Source organism: Nyctibius grandis, chromosome W, assembly GCF_013368605.1.
Source record: "Nyctibius grandis isolate bNycGra1 chromosome W, bNycGra1.pri, whole genome shotgun sequence".
NCBI classification, from domain to species: Eukaryota; Metazoa; Chordata; class Aves; order Nyctibiiformes; family Nyctibiidae; genus Nyctibius; species Nyctibius grandis.
The window spans coordinates 19,186,043-19,205,892 of record NC_090694.1 but is presented as its reverse complement, the minus strand read 5'-3'; the positions used below and the strand labels follow the sequence as shown (position 1 = coordinate 19,205,892).

Genomic DNA, 19,850 nt, shown 5'->3' with positions numbered 1-19,850 from the left:
AATATATATATTTATATAAATATTTTATGTATATCTTGAATAAATATTATATATATTATTTTTTAAAAATTTATATATATCTCAATATGGCCAAATGCAATATCCTAATTGTGGACTAAAAAGTATAGGCAATCCTTGCATCCTAAGCACCTTTATTCTGCAATAAAATATGCTACCTGGAAACATATATGGGATTTAGCCTTGATAAGTAGTTTTGAGTTTTTGGTGTGCCACACTCAAAAGGGCTAAAGGTTTGAAAAGATGCCTCATCGACAGCAGAGCCGAGGGACTCCATTTACTCGGTTTAAAGTCAAGACTGTTGAGAGCTCCATGTGCTCACCTGAGCTTAGTCGATGAGTGTGTATATATATACACACTATATATATATACAGCCTGGGGGGCTGCACTAGCAATCAGACGTGATCTTGTGGCTAAAAATTAAATCAAGCAGACTTAAGGATGTAAATAAGGCACTTTTAAAGAAAAAAATATTAAGAGAGTGTACTACCCAGCCCCTGGGTTATGCCACGGCGGGCACCGGCCGGCCGGCCGGCCACCCTCTCCTCCGCCCGGAGTGTTGGATTAACACAGCCCCGGGTAACAGTAACAGTCAACAACGGCCAGCACCGCCCGCACTCCTTGAGGTCGAGGGAGCCGCATCCCCGGGGCGCTCCATCCCCACCTCCTGCCCCGCGGGGGGCTCCTCCCGCCCACGGCCCTTTCCGGTCCCACTCCCCCCCGCCTGCTGCTGCCACATCCTCTACTGACATCAGCCCGCGCCGCCATATTGGAGGAGAAGCCACCTCCACCAGCTCGGCCGCCGCAGGAGGGGACGCCGGCCTTCACTGCCACTGTCTCCGCCTCCCCTGCTGCGGCTGAGGCCCGCTCCCCATGACTCCCTCCGGCCGGCCGCTGCCCCGGTGCGGATAGGACGGAGGCAGGAGCGGCTCCTGGCCCGTCTTCTCCCCTGCTCCCGAGCTGTCGCCAAGCCCCTCTCCCTACGGCGGGCCTTTGCCCTCCCGCCGCCTCCAGCCATGACTTCCCTGACCCAGCGCAGCTCCGGCCTGGTGCAGCGCCGGACTGAGGCCTCCCGCAGCGCCGCCGCCGACAAGGAGCTGGGGGCGGGGGGCGGCCAGGAGGATGAAGGCCGCCGGGACGAGCCCGGCGACGACGAGAAGGGCGACTCCAAGGAAACGCGGCTCACCCTCATGGAAGAGGTGCTGCTCCTGGGCCTCAAGGACCGTGAGGTGCGGCGGGGCTGGGGCGGGGCGGGCCGGGCCGAGCCGAGGTGAGGGGCGCTGTGCAGGGGGTGGCTGAGGAGTCCCAGTGGTGCTGGGGGGGCCCTGGGGAGGGGGTGCCTGAGGGGACACTGGTTATTCGGGGGCTTGTGAAGGTTATTGATGGGGAAGGGGAGCCTAAGTGGCGCTAGGGTGCGGGTGGGATGGGGGCAAGGACGCTGCTCGGTGCGTGTTGCTGTAGGTTTGGAGCAGAGGCGTTGCTGGGGACGGGGACCGTGACGTTGCTAGGGGTAGGGGCGCATGCTGGAACAGGCTCGGGATTTTGGAGGAGGTGGGGAAGGTGCTTGGATGTTGGGTGAGAGGGAACCTGGCGGAGATTTCGGATCGCCCTTTGGATGCAGGGTTCGCAGAGGGGCTCTAATGTTTGTAGTATCTCAAGGAAGGCAGCATAGGGCTTGGGGGAAGACGGGGACCTGGAGCCTCTGACAGCATTGGTGGTTGACTTGGAGGCCCTGGTTAGACCTGTGATATTTATACTCCTATACTTACCCGTAGCTCTAATGTGGGAGCCTTGTCTACTCCTATGTATTTTGTCAGTCACAGCTATATGGTACTTATGGGATCCTCAGGTGCTTTAGGATGCTTAGCAGCCCTTTTTAATAAGACTTCCCAGACTAATGCATGTTAAAAATGTCTTAAACTTTGGGGAGATATGTTTGACAAAAATGGGCCTTGAATAATGATAAGTGTGTCAAAATGAGGAAATGGCAATATTATATAATTCTGTGTTTTTACTGAATGTATAGCTTAATTGTGTGTCATGATACTGTGAATAAGTCATTGAGGAAGGTATACTACCAGTGTGCTGGATTTTTTGTTTCATTTGAAAGAGGTAATCAATACAAAAAGCACGCACATTACAGAGAGTCAGTCCTGTCAGTTTAGTTTGATGTGATGTATGGTGAAGCATAATATGCCTTTATTTTAGATATGAGTTATAATATGAATTTAATTAAGCAACTTGCTGTTTTGGTTTTTTTTTTTTTTTTTAGTGATAAGTAAACTAATGAGGCCAGTTCATTGATTTGGGTGGAAGTCTCTTAAAACTGTGTGTTCATGAGCACTGAATAATGGGGTGGGGGGAGCTGCTAAGTTATATGTTCTTTGACTGTACATTACATCTAAAATAAATTTGCTGGTTGATAATGAATAGGTTAAAGAATAGTTTTCCTAGTTAGCATTTGTTTTTTAATGTGTGCGGGTATATCTGTATATATACCTGCCACAATAACATATTTTATTTCTCAGATTGTGTATTTTGGGCCATATTCTTGTAATCCCATTTTTTTCAGATGGACCTTGCCATGGCATCCTAATAAAGTCAGTAGATATTCACAGTGTTGTGTTCTTCCACCTGTTGGATCTGAAGACTTGTGCATATGCATGTTTCTCTTTCTACACACCTGAATAGTTGCAGGAAAGTAAGTTAGGCATGATAAGACAGGTATCTGGCAGGATTGCCTAGGAGGTCTTGCCTTGAGGAAGGTGGGATAGACTGGGTGATCTTTCAGCCCTTTTTTTTTTACCCATGATTGTGTGCTAAATCTTCTGAATTTGTGGGCATTAGGCTGTAAAGATTTCAAGGCAGGGAACGTTCTGTCTGCCTAGAAAGAATACATGGTGAAAGTATTCCTAGTATATCAAAAGTTAATAATTAATATTGAGCCTAAAAATCCAACTTTGCACTGGTGTGCATCAAAATTGTAAATCATTTAACTTTGCTAAGTGCAGCAGTGGCACACACTGCAGATAATCTAATATTTCTTTGTATAGAAAAAGGAACTAAGTTATTACAGTGGCACAGATGTTCATGACTCCCTTGAGATTTTGCAGTTGAGACGTCAGACAAAAAGAATAATACTACCATCTCTAGGGTACGGGGCTTATGTGCACAGACTGCAGCATACACCGTTTCTGAGCTTTGTTAGACATGAATCACTAGGGTTTGTATTTTGGTTTTGTGTCTGCTTGTACCCTTCTCTCTTACGCTATGTAAACTGCTGTGTCTCCATGGTTTTTCCCCTTTTAAAACTGAAAATAAAACTATAGATTCATTTTCAAAGATGATTTTTTTGTTGTTGTTCTCTATTGTTCTAATGATAAGTAAGCAAAACTTAGGTACTTTATGCATCTCGAAATGCTTTTTATAAAGTTTTTACTTCCAATAGAATTGATTTCCCGTGATATTTGTGTGAGATTTTGTCATGACATCAAGCAGCAAAAAGCAATACAGAGTCTGTAAAGTGTAATTGTGAAACTACACGAAGTGTAAGGGAAAGGCAAAGGCAAAGGCAGGTATGTGAGCTATAAGCTCAACTGAAAGCCAGTGAATTTAAAGCTGATAACATCCATCCTTTTTTATTGCAACAGGATAAAATAATTTAGTGTTGAGTTTAAAATAAATAAATAAAATAAAGGAGTCTGAATTGGCCTAAGAACATGTTTCCCTAAAAATAGCTTCTTTCTCAGAAAAGTCACTGATAACTGCATTGATAACTTAGCTTTTAGAGTTTTTTTGGATAATTTTATTTCTAATATTAAACACTGGTGAATATGGCTTAACACTATGTAAATTGTATTAAAAAAGTCTCACATGTAAGGGGCTACCATTTATAATTTTTAAGTGTAGATGGCAGAACCTTTACTCATAGGAGAGAGTTTTTCAGGAAGATTCAGACAGTGATGAATTGATGAGTTTAGTGCTTCTAGGAGATTGTTAGATATTTATGTGAATCCTGCTTTCAGGATAGTGCAATGATTGTAAAAACCACAGCAAAACTTTTGAGTTGTTGTCTGGTTATTGCTGCAGTATGGGTTCAGTGATGGGAATGTTCAGCTGCCCTAAAACAAACACAGCATGCCTCAATCCCATTCTTAATGTTTGAACACAATTAACTGCATTTTCATGTGCTTCCTGGACATGGTCTTTTTTTTTTTTCTGTTTGGCCTAATTAAAATATAGTTTATGTATGTGGACTGGTTGCTCTTTTTTCCACCAATGGTTCCTCTTCCATTTTATCTTCTGTGTATACATAACTATTTCTGTATTCCAAGGTCAAGATAGGTTTTAAGGGGTACGTGCTGAAATATGTGCATGCTTGCATAATATGACAGATGCAGTGTCCTTGGAGGAGCAGGTAATATACTGGAACAAAAGGAGCATCACAAGAACACCTACAACTTATTTGGAAACCCTTCAGAAACATGACTGGGAAAGGGAATCATGTTCATCCATTTAGAATAGAGCAATATCCTGTTGCTATAGGAATAAAAAATAATTACAGAAATAAAATACTTTGCTGTATTAGGTTAAAAATAGTATTGCAGTAGGATAGGTCAAAGCCACAGCAAAAGGGAGGTTATTCTGTAGAACTACTGAAGCATCGGAGGTCATCGCTCCCAAAAGAAGGGAGTGATAAATATTAAGTTAGCTTATTTAAAAATGAGAGCTAAGAGATGAGTACAGGCCAGTTTGTTCATTACAGCTCTTCCAGACATCTTATAACTCAGTCCCATAGAAAACTGAGGTTGCTACGTGGCTGTGCTCTATAACTGTTGCTTCATTTAAGTTTTTTGTACATGTAGGGTTTTTTATGGTTGTGTTTTTGGTTTTTTTTTTTCCTTTTTGGAGTTCTCCTGGTACAAGTTGGGAATCTATTAAAATACAGCAATGCACACAGCTGCTCCTGTCCTCTGTATAATGTGCCACAACTAAACAAATTGAAGCAGCTATAGAGACATGGCACCTACTTCTATAGCTCAGATAATTATATTTAGTAAGATAAAATACTTATTTGATCTGTAACTAATTCCTTATTTGCTGAAAGAAAACTCACATAAAGCACGCTGAAATAATCGTCATGTACTGCAGTCTGCTGCAACAGTAAATATTTCTGGTTTTATTTATGCTTTCGTTGGTGAAGACTAAAATGTCATTTGTGAGAGTGAAGTAATGTTAAATCACTTCGTTAGGTACAGAAATTTTCTTGGATCTTTGCTACTCATGTTTGGCTTTCAGAAACTTAATTTATTGCTGAAGATTTAGTGTTACAGCATAGCACTTTGTCCAAATAGTTCATGTGAAGGTCTCCAGCTTATGATACTTTTTGTTGTATTAAAATAAGTTATTAGGGAGCCAGTTTGCCTGCTTCAGATGTGCTGTTTTGTGTTGATCAGATTAGTGCTAAAATGTAGTTTCTTTATTCTTACAAATCTGAGTAGCTGAATTTGTTACTGAATTTTATATTTTAATCCTAAAGAGATTTTTCTGAAAGGTGAAATAGGAATTTTGAAAACATTCAAAATATGGGTGGTATTTTCCCTGATCTTAAGATTTGGCTTTGTGAAATTCATATTATGATGCAGAAGTCTGGGATTTTTTGCCTGTGTAATGACGCGCGGAAAACAGACTCCACAACTGGTAGGGTTGTAAAGTAGGTATGTTTATTCAGCGCTGGGCAGCACGGGGGGGAGTCCCACCAAAATCGTGCGCACCTTCGTGGTAATTCAGCTTGTATTTATGTAGCAAAGTGTTACATATTCATCATAATTTCAAGGACGCCTATACATATTCATGACTTTCCCCGAGAAGGTGGTCTTTATTACAATAAGTTCCTCCTGGTGGTCGTGGGCCGGGACCTCAGGGATGAAGGCGGTATGTCTTCCTCGCTGTGCACTTCTCACCTTTTCTTCTTGCACGGGCGTGGTAACATCTTGGCTCAAACTGCAAGACCAGTTCTTACTGGATTTTGTATAACCTTAATGTTCTGCAACTTGTTCTATTGAGATATGCTTAGGCAGTTAATTTACGCATCAGGCTGATAAGATAAAGAATTAAAGAATTCCTCAACCCCTAGGACAGCTCACACCCAGATCAAATAGCAAGTAAAAAAAAGGAAAAGGAGTTATGTCCCTTATCAGTAACAAATGATTGAGTTTTCAAGTCATCTTTGTATCTTTTTAGTCTCTCCCCCCCTGCCCCCTCCCATTTTCAGCAACAGCCTGAATGTCAACTCAAAAGCTCCCAAGTTTTGCTGGAAAATTTCTGAGACAGAGTGAAACATGAAGAGGCATATACTGGGAATTCACATTTCAGTTGAAGAATGATGTATGAATGTGTTGAAACCTTGACAAAGGCATGCTTTTTCTCAAATCATAGAATCATTTAGGTTGGAAAAGACCTTTAAGGTCATTGAGTCCAACCATAAACCTAACACTGCCAAGTCCACCACTAAACCATGTCCCTAGGTGCCACATCTACACATCTTTTAGATACCTCCAGGGATGGTGACTCAACTACTTCCCTGGGCAAAATGTTCAGGGCCTAATAACAACAAAGCATGTAATGTCTGTGATGAAAAATTCTTTCTTTCATAGTTGCCTACCTTTTTGGTCCTTTTTTATTTCATGTCCATACATAAATTACAGGCTAGCAGAAGATAGGAGGTGGGGGAGGAGGAACACCCAAATTCTGTGTGCTAGAAGATGCAGTGAAGTGCCTCTCTACTGTGCTGCTGAGTAAATCCTGCTTTTGGGCTCTTTGGAGGATGACATGCTGATTTGGAAGCAGCACTTAGGATACAAGTGGACTTAGTGTTGAAATGGTGTTTGTATTTCATGGTTCTCTGCATGCATCTAGTGTGGTTATCCCTGCTCTTACAGCATGGCTAATCTGTAATTATATTATTTATTCATGGATAACTTTGAGTGTAGTATAGTCCCTTCTTTCATGTTGTCTTAGTTTAGCCTGCACCCAGGGCTAAACATTAGCAGTTTTTCTCTTACCCAATGTCCCTTCCCCAAATGAGGAAGAGAACTGGGAAAAGGAGGGAGACTTGTAGGACAAAGTTAACCAGATTTAATGAAATGAAGAAATCAATATAAATGACAACACAAAACAGACCCCCACCTCTTCCCAGCAAACCCTCTCTTTTATAGTGAGCTTGATGTCAATGATGTAGAATACACCTGTGGGCCAGCCAGGGTCAGCTGCCCTGGATTTAACTGCTGAGGGCCTTGATCACCATGGCTGGCCACAAACTGAAACCAAATCCCAGTGAAACCAGGACAGGATTCCACCCCTTATTCTATATCATTTACATCAAGTCACTACTATTTTCCCCATCCCTCAACATACATCCACACAGATACTCTCTCCAGTCCACAGGCCATCTTTCCAAAAAGTCCATTGAATCAATTCAGTCCGAATCCGTGGGTTCCATTTCTCATAATATTTCTCAGGGCAGGAAAAAACATTGGTATGGGATCCACTCAGTTAGGAGCTTGGGACCAGGCCTCAATATGGTATTATGGACTGTTGAAGTTGGGCACAGCAGGATGGTGTATTGCATCTTGATCTTGCAGTGCATATATCTGCTGCAGCCCATGTTCAGGGTCTGGGGTGATTCTTACTGTAATAAATGACACTTGGCATTATACAGTTATTGACTATTCTTGCCCAGAATCAAATCTCCTTGGGGGTACACATTTAACTTCCCCATCCTCCTGCATCATCCACCAGGTGCACCCAGGTCCTTGAGCAAAAGCAATTCCACAAGTGGGTTTGCCTTTGCTTGAGGCAGGAGGAATCCAAACTGTTTTCCCCCCCAACATATTTCTTGCATGAACCACAGGGACTTTATCCCCCTCTATGGTGTGCAACAGTTCTGATTGAGCAGGACCAGCCCAACTGAGAGATCCCCTGGTATTAACTAACCAGGTGGCCTTTGCTAAGTGTTCATCCCAATTTTTGAAAGTCCCATCACCCATTGCTTTCAGTGTACTCTTCAACAGTCCATTACATCATTCCACTTTCCAAGTGGCTGGTGCATGGTAGGGGATGTGATATATCCATTCAATACCATGCTCTTTAGCCCAGGTGTCTATGAGGCTATTTCAGAAATGAGTCCCATTGTCCGCCTCAATTATTTCCGGAGTGCCATGTTGCCACAAAATCTGCTTCTCAAGGCCCACAATAGTGTTACACAGGCAGTGGCATGAGGCACAGGGTATGTTTCCAACCAGCCAGTACTTGCTTCCACCATTGTGAGCACATAGCGCTTGCCTTGTTGGGTTCGTGAAAGCAAGGTGTAATCAATTTGCCAGGCCTCTCCATACTTGTATTTCAGCCATCATCCTCCATACCACCGTGGTTTCAGCTGTTTGGCTTGTTTAATTGCAGCCTAAGTTTCACATTCATGGATGACCTGTGTGATAGTGTCCATGGTCAAATCCACCCCTCGGTCATGGGCCCCTCTGTATGTTGCATCTCTGCCTTGATGGTCTGATGTATTATGGGCCCACTGAGCTAAAAATAGTTCACCTTTATGCTGCCACTCCAGGTCTACCTGAGACACTTTAACCTTAGCAGCTTGATCTACCTGCTGGTTGTTTTGTTGTTCCTTAGTGGCTCTGCTCTTTGGTACAGGGGCATCTACGTGACATACCTTCACAACCAGCTTCTCTAATCGGGTAGCAATATCCTGCCATAATTTGGCTGCCCAGATGGGTTTGCCTCTGCACTGGCAGTTGTTTTTCTTCCAGTGCTTCAGCCATCCCCCCAGGGCACTTTCTACCATCCACGAGTCAGCGTACAGGTAGAGTACTAGCCATTTTTCTCGCTTAGCAATGTCTAGAGCCAGCTGGATGGCTTTTACTTTGCATACTGACTTGACTCATCTTCTCCCTCAGCTGCTTCTGCCAGTCTTCGCATAGGACTCCACACAGCAGCTTTCCACCTTCACTGCTTGCCTACAATGTGACAAGATCCATCGTTGAACAAGGCATGATGCTTCTCATTCTCCGATAGTCTATTGTATGGAGGGGCTTTTTCAGCACGCATGACCTCCTCCTCTGGCAACATTCCTAAATGTTTGCTTTCGGGCCCATGCATGATTACTTTCAGAATTCCTGGGTGATTAAGGTTCCCTAGTCAGGCCCGCTGAGTAATCGGTGCTGTTAAAGAAAATTGGTAGAGTCTGGGTCTCTAGGTTTGCTGATTCTTTATTGAAGCAACTCAGAGTTGGACCACCACCACAGTGAATGGTACCTGACTCAAATTCACTATCAGTTTATATAGAAACTAATAAGTAGTTACATCACAAACTTCTCACGACCTTCTGTTAAAATTCCACTATTTCAATTCCTCTTTCTTCATTTGTCAGGAGTCCACAAAAGTCCATTCTTTTCCATTGGTCAGCGGATCTTTATCTTCTGGTTCCACTTCGGCTTTGGTCAACACCCCATCCTTAAAGTTCTTGCTGTGATCAGCGTCCCATCTTGATCTGGGTTGACCAGAGTCTGGTTCCCACTGCCAATGTCTCCTAAATATTAACCTAAAACAGCTGAAGTCTATTTAGAACCTTATTTCTATTAATCCTTATTTCTAAGTGTTCTATATTCTTTTAAGGTAAAAAAAAAAAAAAAAAAAAAGATTAACCATACACTAGAATGCTCAGAAATTAATACTTTTAGGCCTACTCCTGCTTAGCTACTCATTAAGCTTTGACTGATGATTTGTTCAGTCATAGGTCAGGATTATACAAAGGAGCTTTGAGAACAATATTCATGGATTGTGAAAACCCACCTGTGTTTATTCAGATTGACTTATATTTATTATTCTATTCTTAATTCTATTTTATCTCTATTGATTCTTATTTGCTTAATTCATGAGAACTTCTACAACAATTATGTGAAAATTTCTACAGCAAATGCAACCCACTTACTCCACGTAGCATCAGTTGCATGATGTGTAGAGGGGGTCTGTCCTTTAAACATCCAGTTCAACACTGCCAATCGGGGTGCCAGGAGGAGCTGTGCCTCAGTGCCAACTACTTCTGAGGCAGCTCAAACTCATTCATAGGCTGCCAGTATCTCTTTTTCTGTTGGAGTATAATGGTCCTCTGATCATCTGTATCCCCGACTCCAAAACCCTAGGGGTTGACCTCGAGTCTCCCCCGGTGCCTTTTGCCAGAGGCTCCAGGTAGGACTGTTCTCCCTGGCTGCAGTGTAGAGGACATTCTTTACATCTGGTCCCATCTGGACTGGTTCAAGGGCCACTGCATGAACTCTCTCTTGCTTAATTTGCTCAAAAGCCTGTTGTTGCTCAGGGCCCCATTTAAAGTCACTCTTCTTTCGAGTTACTTCATAGAGAGGGCTCACAATCTGACTGTAATGGGGAATGTGCATCCTCCAGAAGCCTACTAAGCCTAGGAAAGCCTGTGTCTCCTTTTTGTTAGTTGGCAGAGACAGGGCTGTTATTTTGTTGACCACATCCATTGGGATCTGACAGCAGCCATCCTGCCACTTGATCCCTAAAACCTGGATCTCTTTTGCAGGTCCCTTGACCTTTCTGTGTTTTGATGGCAAAACCAGCTTCTAGAAGGTTTTAAATGACTTTTTCCCCTTTTTCAAAAACTTCTCCTGCTGTATTACCCCATACAATGATGTCATCAATGTACTGCAGATTTTCCAGAGCTCCACCCTTCTCCAGTGCACTCTGGACCAGTCCATGGCAAATGGTGGGGCTATGTTTCCACCCCTGGGGCAGTCGCTTCCAGGTGTACTGGATGCCCCTCCAGGTGAAAGCAAACTGTTGCCTACAGTCCCCTGCCAAAGGAATGGAGAAAAACACATTTGCGTTATCAGTCATGGCATACAACTTGGCTGCCTTTGACTCCAGTTCATAATGGAGTTCTAACATGTCTGGTATGGCAGCACTCAGCAGTGGTGTTACTTCGTTCAGGCCACAATAGTCCACAGTTAGTCTCTGTTCCCCATTAGACTTTCACACTGGCCATGTGGGACTGTTGAAGTGTGAGTGTGTTTTGCTGATCACTCCTTGGTTCTCCAGTTGACAGATCAGCTCATGGATAGGGATCAGTGAGTCTGTTAGTCCGATATTGTCATCAGTGGACTGTTCTAGTAGCATTAGGCACCTTTTGCTCCTCAACCCTCAGCAGCCCTACAATAGAAGGGTCCTCTGATAGACCAGGCAGGGTAAACAGCTGTTTAATTTCTTCCATCTCCCCAGCTGCTACACCAAATGCCCACCAGTACCCCCTCAGGTCCTTGAAATACCCTCTTCTCAGGTAATCTATACCAAGAATGCATGGGGCATCTGGGCTTGGTCACAATAGGGTGCATCTGCCACTCAGTCCCAGTCAGACTCACTTCAGCTTCCAGTACAGTCAGCTCTGGGGAGCCCCCCATCACACCAGAGATACAAATTGATTCTGTCCCTTTAGAGTTTGATGGCAGTATGGTGCATTTTGCACCAGTGTCCACTAAAGCCTTATACTGCTGTGGTTCTGATGTACCAGGCCATTGAATCCACACAGTCCAAAACACACAGTTGTCCCTATCCTCCACCTGGCTGGAGGCAGGGCCCCTCAATCCTAAATATAGTGTTTGTTATCAACATCTTGGTTCGAGCAGCTCACATAGATTTGATCCCCATTATTCACATCTGGTTAATAGGAATCTGAAGCCCATCTACACTGTCTGGAGAGCTTCCCATTGGAAACTGGAGCAACAAATTTCCTCAAAGAAGCCCCATTCCTAATCTGTTCATCTTATAACTCATGTGCACGTGTCCATAAAGCTGAGGTAGCTTTTCCATCCTATTTCCTCATGTCTTCTCCGTGGTCACGCAGGAAAAACCACAGGGTACCTCATGATGTGTACCATCTCTCCCGAGTAGGTCTTGCAGGGGAACACTGTCTCCTGATGGCTGAGACATTCTTCAGTGCAGGTGGGGAGCGGGGTCTGTCCTCCATCTAGGACAATTTGTCCAACACCTTACCAAATAGTTCTGTGGATTTCTCAGACAGTTTTTCCACAGCTGAGACGATGGTCTGTGTGGAGGAAATGAGATTGTCTGCATATTGCCGCATACGATTATCTACATCACCCACTGTTGGTGCATCAGCCCAGCTAAATAACACTAATGAATTGCCATGTGACAGTGGCATGGTCTATACCCACTTGTGCCACGTGGGTCCAGTAACTTTGAGTGCATCTGGATCTAGTGGTGTCTGCGGGTCATCCAGGTCCTCAAAAATCAGCTCCCACACAGCTATTTCCCTGAGATTCTTAACACCTCTCTCAATGGTTGTCCACTTGCCTGGGTGGTATATGACATCATGCCTAAAGGGATACCTGTTCCTTAGGCTTCGCAGGAGTTGCTGCCAGAGAGTGAGGGGCTGTGCACCACTTGCAAGACCCCTATCAATACCCACTTCTCTAGCCATTGGTCCCAGCTGCTTGGCTTCTCTACCATCTAACTTGAGACCATTGGCTCCATTATCCCAGCAACAGAGCAGCCAAGTAACAAGCTGCTTGCCTTCATGATGGCTGTAATCTCTATGTATGTCTCGCTGCTCACTCAGGGATAGGGATCGAGTGGTTGCCTCTGGCTCATCCTCCTTTGATGTCCCTGGTAGGCCATCACAACCTGCTCTTTTTCTGGTTTTCATCTTCTGTACAGGGGCAACTGATACCAGCACTGGTTGAGTCCCTAGGTTAGCTGCATCACCCATCACTGGGGGCTGATTAGCTGCAGCCCTTGTTACCAAGGTCTGAGTAATCACAGCAAGTATTTCCTGGAGTTGGGTAATCACAGTGCCTAGTGCAGAGATCTGAATAGCCTCTGGGGTAGCCAGGATGTCTGCTGTAGGGACTGGCAGGGTCTGAGTATCTGTGATTCCAGTTGTGGGTGCCAGGGCAGCTGCAGTGTCTGTTACAGTGGTTACAGCAGCTGTGCCATATCTGCCCTTATACCAATGCTTAAGCAAGAGCAAGAACTGAAAGACATTCAAGAGGCTTGACAATATGAGCAGAGTGGTCGAAACATCCCACAGGTATTCAAAATTTTCAAAAGCCAGTGAGATCTGCTTCAAGGGAAAAAGAACATACAGGTCCCTCATTCTCATTCCATATAAATCAGAAATGGTCCCAGTTCCAAACAAATTTATAATGCCATAAACCAATGCCAAACCACATAGCAGAGCGATACCTTTAAGTCCGTGCCCAGAAGTGGCAAACCACTCAAAACCAGTAACAAACAATGGCAAAACCACACACTTGATTAACCATCCCAAAAGTGACTGTAAAACCAAACACCAGAGGATTCCACCCAGTGGCCCTGCTACTGACACCAACATGATGAATGCTTGTACCAAAAAAAGTCAAATCTGTGAAAACTTCAACCCTTCAAGACTCTTAGACCAAAAGTCTATGGTTCTCCCACATGATCTATTTATATTGGGTGCCAAATAAACTGTCTTTGTTTAGCCCACTAAACAATAGCAATTTTTCTCTCACCCAATGTCCCTTCCCCAAATGAGGAAGGGAATTGGGAAAAAGAGAGAGAGACTTGTAGGACAAAGTTAACCAGATTTAATGAAATGAAGAAATCAATATAAATGACAACACAAAACAGACAAACGTATATTTATCCACAGATCACTATCAAGTTGCTCCAGTAATCATGACAAGGAAGAGGCAAGCAGAAAGAGCCTCCTCTTTCCAAACCCTCTCTTTTATAGTGAGCTTGGTGTCAGTGATATAGAATACACCTGTGGGCCAGCCAGGGTCAGCTGCCCTGGATTTAACTGCTGAGGGTCTTCATCACCATGGCTGGTCACAAACTGAAACCAAATCCCGGTGAAACCAGGACAACCAGCTTTTCTATTTGTCATTGAGAACTTGGAAGAGTTTGTGGGTTTTTTTTTGTTGTTGTTTTTGGTTTTTGTATTTTGTGTTCATTTTTACAAGATCTGTTTGCTTATTTTTATGTTGAGAAGCTTCTTGCTGGAAGAATAAACTTTAGGTAAACCTTTTAAAAGTGTACCTTATATCTAGTATAAGAATTTCCTGCTCTGAAAAAGGATGTGGTTGAAGTTTTTAGGATTGACTTGAAAAGTCAGATATCAGATTTGTTGGGCAAATACAAGAATACATAAACTTATTACAGTAACTTAGTTATTGACTTTGGTCTGCCTGAGATATCTGCCTATAGTTATATTATCACAAAGAAGAGATTTGCTTACCTGCAACAATAGCAGGCAATTTTTCTTTTTAATCAGCAATTTTACTTCCATCTAAAAGGATAGGAACCACAGAATCGTGTAAAGGCGGCAGAAGCTGATGTTCACTTATTCTTCTTTGTTCTCTCCTACTCCTGTCTGCTAGCATCTCCATTTAGTTGTATGACTTGACATGAATATCCAAGAAGATGTAGTGTTTCTGTTGTAGAAGAATACTGATGACAGATTAATTTGGAATTAATAAAATGAAGCTTTTGGGTCAACAGAAAGGATTGAAATTCTATGCTAAAACATAATTTATAATAAACCATGTACTTTCATTATCCTTTATATATACATGCTGCTTGTATTTTGTATTTTTTTATCTCTTTGTATTTGGGAACAGTTTTAAGGAGATGTGTAGTAGAAGTTCTTCAGGGTGATTCCAGCTGCTTTCAAAAAAATCAAAATAATATTGGTAATTGTAGAGATAATATTATTATATATATTATAATAATATTATTACTAAAATAATATTAGTAATTGTAGAGAGACTACATAAAGGAAACAGTATATTAAGATGGTTCTCGTCTTTTTGGGGAATATGATAGCCCTATGCTCCTTGGTTTGCTAGTACTCTTCATTAAAATCAAAATACTTAAAAACAGTGTTTGTCATCAACAATCATAGCTGTGAAGCAGATTAAAGTTGTGAAGTTGCTCGCAACAGATTCTTATGTTGGAGATAGGATGCAAGGGGAAGGAAACAGCCATCTGAATTTGAGACCTTGAGGTTGCTGCTTCATTGTGTAGGTGATTGATGGAACAAGCTTAGCTAATAAAACAGGAACTGATAAGACAAGCTTGAGGATGCATGAGCTCAACACATACTATGGACTTAAGATGACGGGATGAAGTAACCACAAGGCCAGAACAAACTGGTTTAGGACGGGATGAGTTGCCAAGTTCGAAAGAACAAAGGAGAAATCAGCTCGAGTTCACCCTGAGGACACACGATGAAGAGGAAGATACGACCACCCAAGGAAGTAAACGACCACCAGAGACCCCCGGAGTGATTGTGATACCGGACATTAGATGGCAGCACGAAACTGTAAAATAACTCAGTTAATGAATATGCAATTAGTTTTAGGATTGGGAAGGCTTAAGATAATGATTTCTCTGAAGTATAATGAATATGTATGTATTCTGTAAATATAAGGAGCTTGATTATATTCACTCTTTGGGAGCATTTATGGAGGAGAATCCCCAATGCTGCCTCTGCGCCGCTAATAAATACCTGCTTAACAGTACATTGTGCTGTTGAGTAATTTTCTTTGTTTCACATCTTTGACGTGAAAACTGTGGCAGATCAAAATTCCTATTAACTTTTAACTTGTTGCAATGCACCTGAACAGCGTATGCTGTTATTCCTTTCCCCTCTGCCCTCCCCAACTGTCTTTCTGTAGATCCAAAAATTACTACTTCAGACAGGAACTCCTTGACTAAAAAAGTGAGAGTTCTGTCGCAATTGTGATCAAGTCCATTATGAAATACAACTTGCCACAGCCCATATTTCAAGATAAATTATCTCTGCCTGTCTTTTACAGTAGGTTTCAAATGGGTGACAGATGATGATTTTGGGTTATTATGTTCTGTCTGTGCTTTGTGCTGGCTAACAATAGGGTAGTAGACACCTCTGAAAGAACTTACTGTTGCTTCAGAGAATCAGAAAGGGATGCTATTGCTGTCCTGTCAGATTTAAGTAACATAACTTCAAATTTATGATGATTAGGGTAATCATTGCTGAGGTCCAAAATGGGGAGCTCAAGGTAGCAATGAATATAGTGCATGATACCTTAAGCATTATGTCCTTTGTGTTTTCTGAGCGGATTGTGCTCATGAATGGCTTCATATAGGTAGCCCAATAATGTATGATTTTTTTTTTTAATTGAGCTCTCTATCCCAAAGACTAACTGAATAGTTCTAGCTGTAATTATTCAGGTTGTGGAAACTATTCAGATTTTGAAATAACCCACACTTTAATGGACAAACTTATCACTGAAGGGGATGCTCTTGCCTTTTGTTATCTGTCCCAAACATGTTCCTTCTCTTTTCCATGCCGCCTCTGCAATTTGTTCATCTTCTCAGTGAATCAGGTGAAGAGACTGACCATTAGCTTTCAGACAGGCCACATTCTCCTCTAGTTGACTACACAAATGCTACTGTGGCGTCAAGAGAGATAGCAGCAATGTGCTGAGATGGGGTGAAAAAATAAATACTTTGTCTTCAGCAGCAGTTCATGCTTTGTTGGACTGCATTCTCAGGTTTAGCCCTCAAATGTCTAAAAATGAAGACATGGGGGAGGACGTACCTTCTCAAGTTACATGGTCTTATGCAAGATTAAAATGAGATGCTGTGACATTGATTTGAAAGGTCAGTAAAACTGAAATGAGTGTCTTGAAGGAAGAATAGTTGAAGTGGTGTGCAGAAAGTAGTGGTTCAAAAGAGATGCTTATGCTGGGAAAGTAATTAAACACTGGGATGTCATTTTGTTCTCAGTTTCTTTTCCTGCTTTTTTCCCCCCAGTGTTTCTCTCTGCTACTTTAAGTACCTCTAAGAAAAGATACCTGAATTTATGTATATGCAAAACATGAGTCTTTTTCTCAGTATTGAGATAACTACTCAAAGCAAGCATTCAGGTATTCTCGCTTCATGACACGTGCTGTGTAAATGTTAGAAGTAAGCAGGCTCTTTGCCAATTGTGCTATGCAACATGAAAATCAGTCTCACACACATAATTTATACCAGCAGACTACTCAGTTTGCTTTGCCTAATTCTACAAATGACCTAAACTGACTTTCAAAGTTCTTCCAAGTTCCATATTTGCTTTAGTTAGTCCGTCTCAGGCTATACATCTGTTGACAACTATTTCTTCTCATTCTCATCTTAAAAGTAGAACAGAACCTTGTATGTTTTACAGGTCTCCAAGTTGTATTTTTATTATGCTGGCATGTAAATTTTGTGAGGGTGATTAATGAGACCTGGAGATAATTGCCCTCAATAACTTCCCATGATGCCAGTAAGCACAGAATATTTTACAGTATGTTTGTCATCTGTGATTTCTGAGAACATACCATAAAAATAGTCTGCCACATATCAGAAAGAACAGATGGCAAGGAAGAAACCATTTCTGCTGGTTTTGGCTGGGATAGAGTAAATTTTCTTCATAGTAGCTAGTACTATTGGCTTGCCTGCCAATGGGAAGTAGTGAATGAATGCGGAGAAAAGGACTCAGCACACGATCCAATGTGAATCAAGCATAAGTCGTTTATTACAAAAAAACCCCCTTTTTATAACATATTTGCTTCCGTACATGCAGCCAGGCACTGTCCATGCAAAACCCAACTGGTCGCCCCGCTTCTGCCACACGCTGTCCACGCGCCCCCCTGCAACCTCCCATTGGTCAGTCCTTTCACCATCCCCCTGTGCTGTAACATGATCCTGCAGGTGCCAAGTCCAGCACTGTTCACAGTGATGTTTGTGGTCAAGTATGCAGAGGCTCCGTGGGAAGCACACAGGAGATAGGCCTGTGGCCTTGCTTGGAGAGCTTGTTGACTTCAGCTCTTGATTCTTTCCGTTAGCTGCAACAATATCCCCCAACAAATGAATTCCTTGTTTTACTTTGCTTGTGCGCGCGGCTTTTGCTTTACCTATTAAACTGTCTTTATCTTAACCCACGAGTTTTCTCACTTTTACCCTTCTGATTCTTTCTCCCCATCCCACCGCGGGGGGAGCGGGCGAGCGGCTGTGTGGGGCTTAGTTGCTGGCTGGGGTTAAACCAGAACACCATTGTTTGGGAAAGCTAGATAGTTGTTTATGTATAAAAAACCCAATAGTTTTATGTCTCAGAGCTTTTATATTGCTACCATGACACAGTATTTGAATGTCATCCATGCATAAGTAATAAAAGTAATAGCAAACTCCAGCAGAGTTCAGGAAGTCTAGTTTTTCTATCTTTCAGCATCCAAATAGAGCTGGCTGAAATTTTTCCTCTGAAATATTCTTCTAATGGAAAACAGGCTATCTGTAAATTCAGAATTTACTGTTTGCTAAAGTGAAAGCTTTCTCTAACCTAGATTGTGCCTCCTAGCTGAGAAACCCTGAAGTGAGGGGTTTCATGTCTTCTTGATAGACTGTCAGATATATTGCCTCAGAACTAGGACTTTCAGACTCGTCAGGAGCTGTAATTGTTGTCTGTCTTGGCTTTCTGTTACTTTCCAGGTTGGCCAGCTCCCCTTCTGATGGGGCTACCATGGCTAAAAAGGGTTAAAATAACATTTTTTCTGCTGTCTAAATGAAGTTTCAGAAATTCCATTCTTTACTAAATTTTGAAGTATTTTTGTTAGTGTCTTTCATAAAAAAATAATTTGGAATTTCCTGAGAACGGGAATTCAGGGTTTTGGGTAACTGGTGATGTTTCTCTTTCAGAAGGTTCCCCTTTGGTTTATTTCAGTTTGGTTACAATAGATCTTTTGTTTTGCTTTTAAGTAGAGGGTGCTAGGTGAGGGTTTAAGGAGTACTATTAAGTCTGAATATAAAATGAAAAGGCATTTAGAAAGAGAAGTTTAGATTGGGCAGTGTTACATGCATTATCTCAGAGAAGCTCTGCTGTTGTGGTTCTTCATAAATGTAAATTGAGTTTGAGTCAGGGCCAAGACTTTGACCTAACACTGACCTCTAATACTGAATATGAGTCTGTGTGGATCTGAGGATGGGCCTAAGGGGCCTGTTGTTGCTAAAATAAATATTTTATTTTATTTTATTTTATGGTGAGGAGGCTATTGTAACCCTCAGTTATCTTCACAGCCTATTACATGGCTTTATGATGCTTTTGTAAAAGAATTATAAAGCTGATTTCTATTTACCACGATTCTGTGGTCTGCAAAGTAATCTATAATAGCTTGAGACTCACTGTGTTAGATCAGGGAATGCATTGGCAGCCACAGTATATGTTATGCTGTAGAAGGTTCTGTAAACAGGTGGCCTTAACCAAGTAAGTTAAACACATAATTTTTTTAATTACCATGTGTGTATCTTGAAGCCTCAGGGTTGGAACTCTGCAAGTGCTTCTTTTCTTTTCCTTTCTTTTGAATCAGAGATTTTCATGGATTTTTCACTCTTCCCCACTCTTTTCTGGTCTGTGCCAGGTATAGTAGAATTGCTGCTCTCCTATTAGGAGTTAACTGAAAATTAGAGAGAGAATGTATATTTCTCTAGTGGGAAGAGATTTTTAGTAACTCTAATGGGTAAAACAAAGAAAGTATTCTGAAGTAAAACATTACATGGTCTCATATAAGTATTTTGTCCTAACTTTAATTAAGTGGGTTTTTTTAACCTTCACTCTGTAATCCATTAAAGAGACTTTCTCAGTCAATATTTTGAGGTGTGTAATGGCTATAAATGTGAAATGGCATCTGTAATTTAATTGTAGTTTTTGCACTGCTACTGCTGGGTGGCTTTAATTTGCA

General features: G+C 42.1%; 1 protein-coding gene across 2 annotated transcripts in view; it reads left to right on the top strand.

Annotated features, from left to right (window-relative positions):
* Positions 1 to 787: 787 nt before the first annotated feature.
* The window catches only part of LOC137675741 (Golgi phosphoprotein 3-like), a 41,773-nt gene continuing 22,710 nt past the window's right edge, over positions 788 to 19,850 (top strand). Inside the window, exon 1 of one of the 2 annotated variants that reach the window (XM_068421939.1) lies at positions 788 to 1,247. In XM_068421939.1, coding sequence (XP_068278040.1) covers positions 1,035 to 1,247 — 213 coding nt within the window. In that variant the 5' untranslated portion in view covers positions 788 to 1,034. The remainder of the gene's footprint in view (positions 1,248 to 19,850) is intronic. The other variant, XM_068421940.1, reaches the window with a different exon arrangement.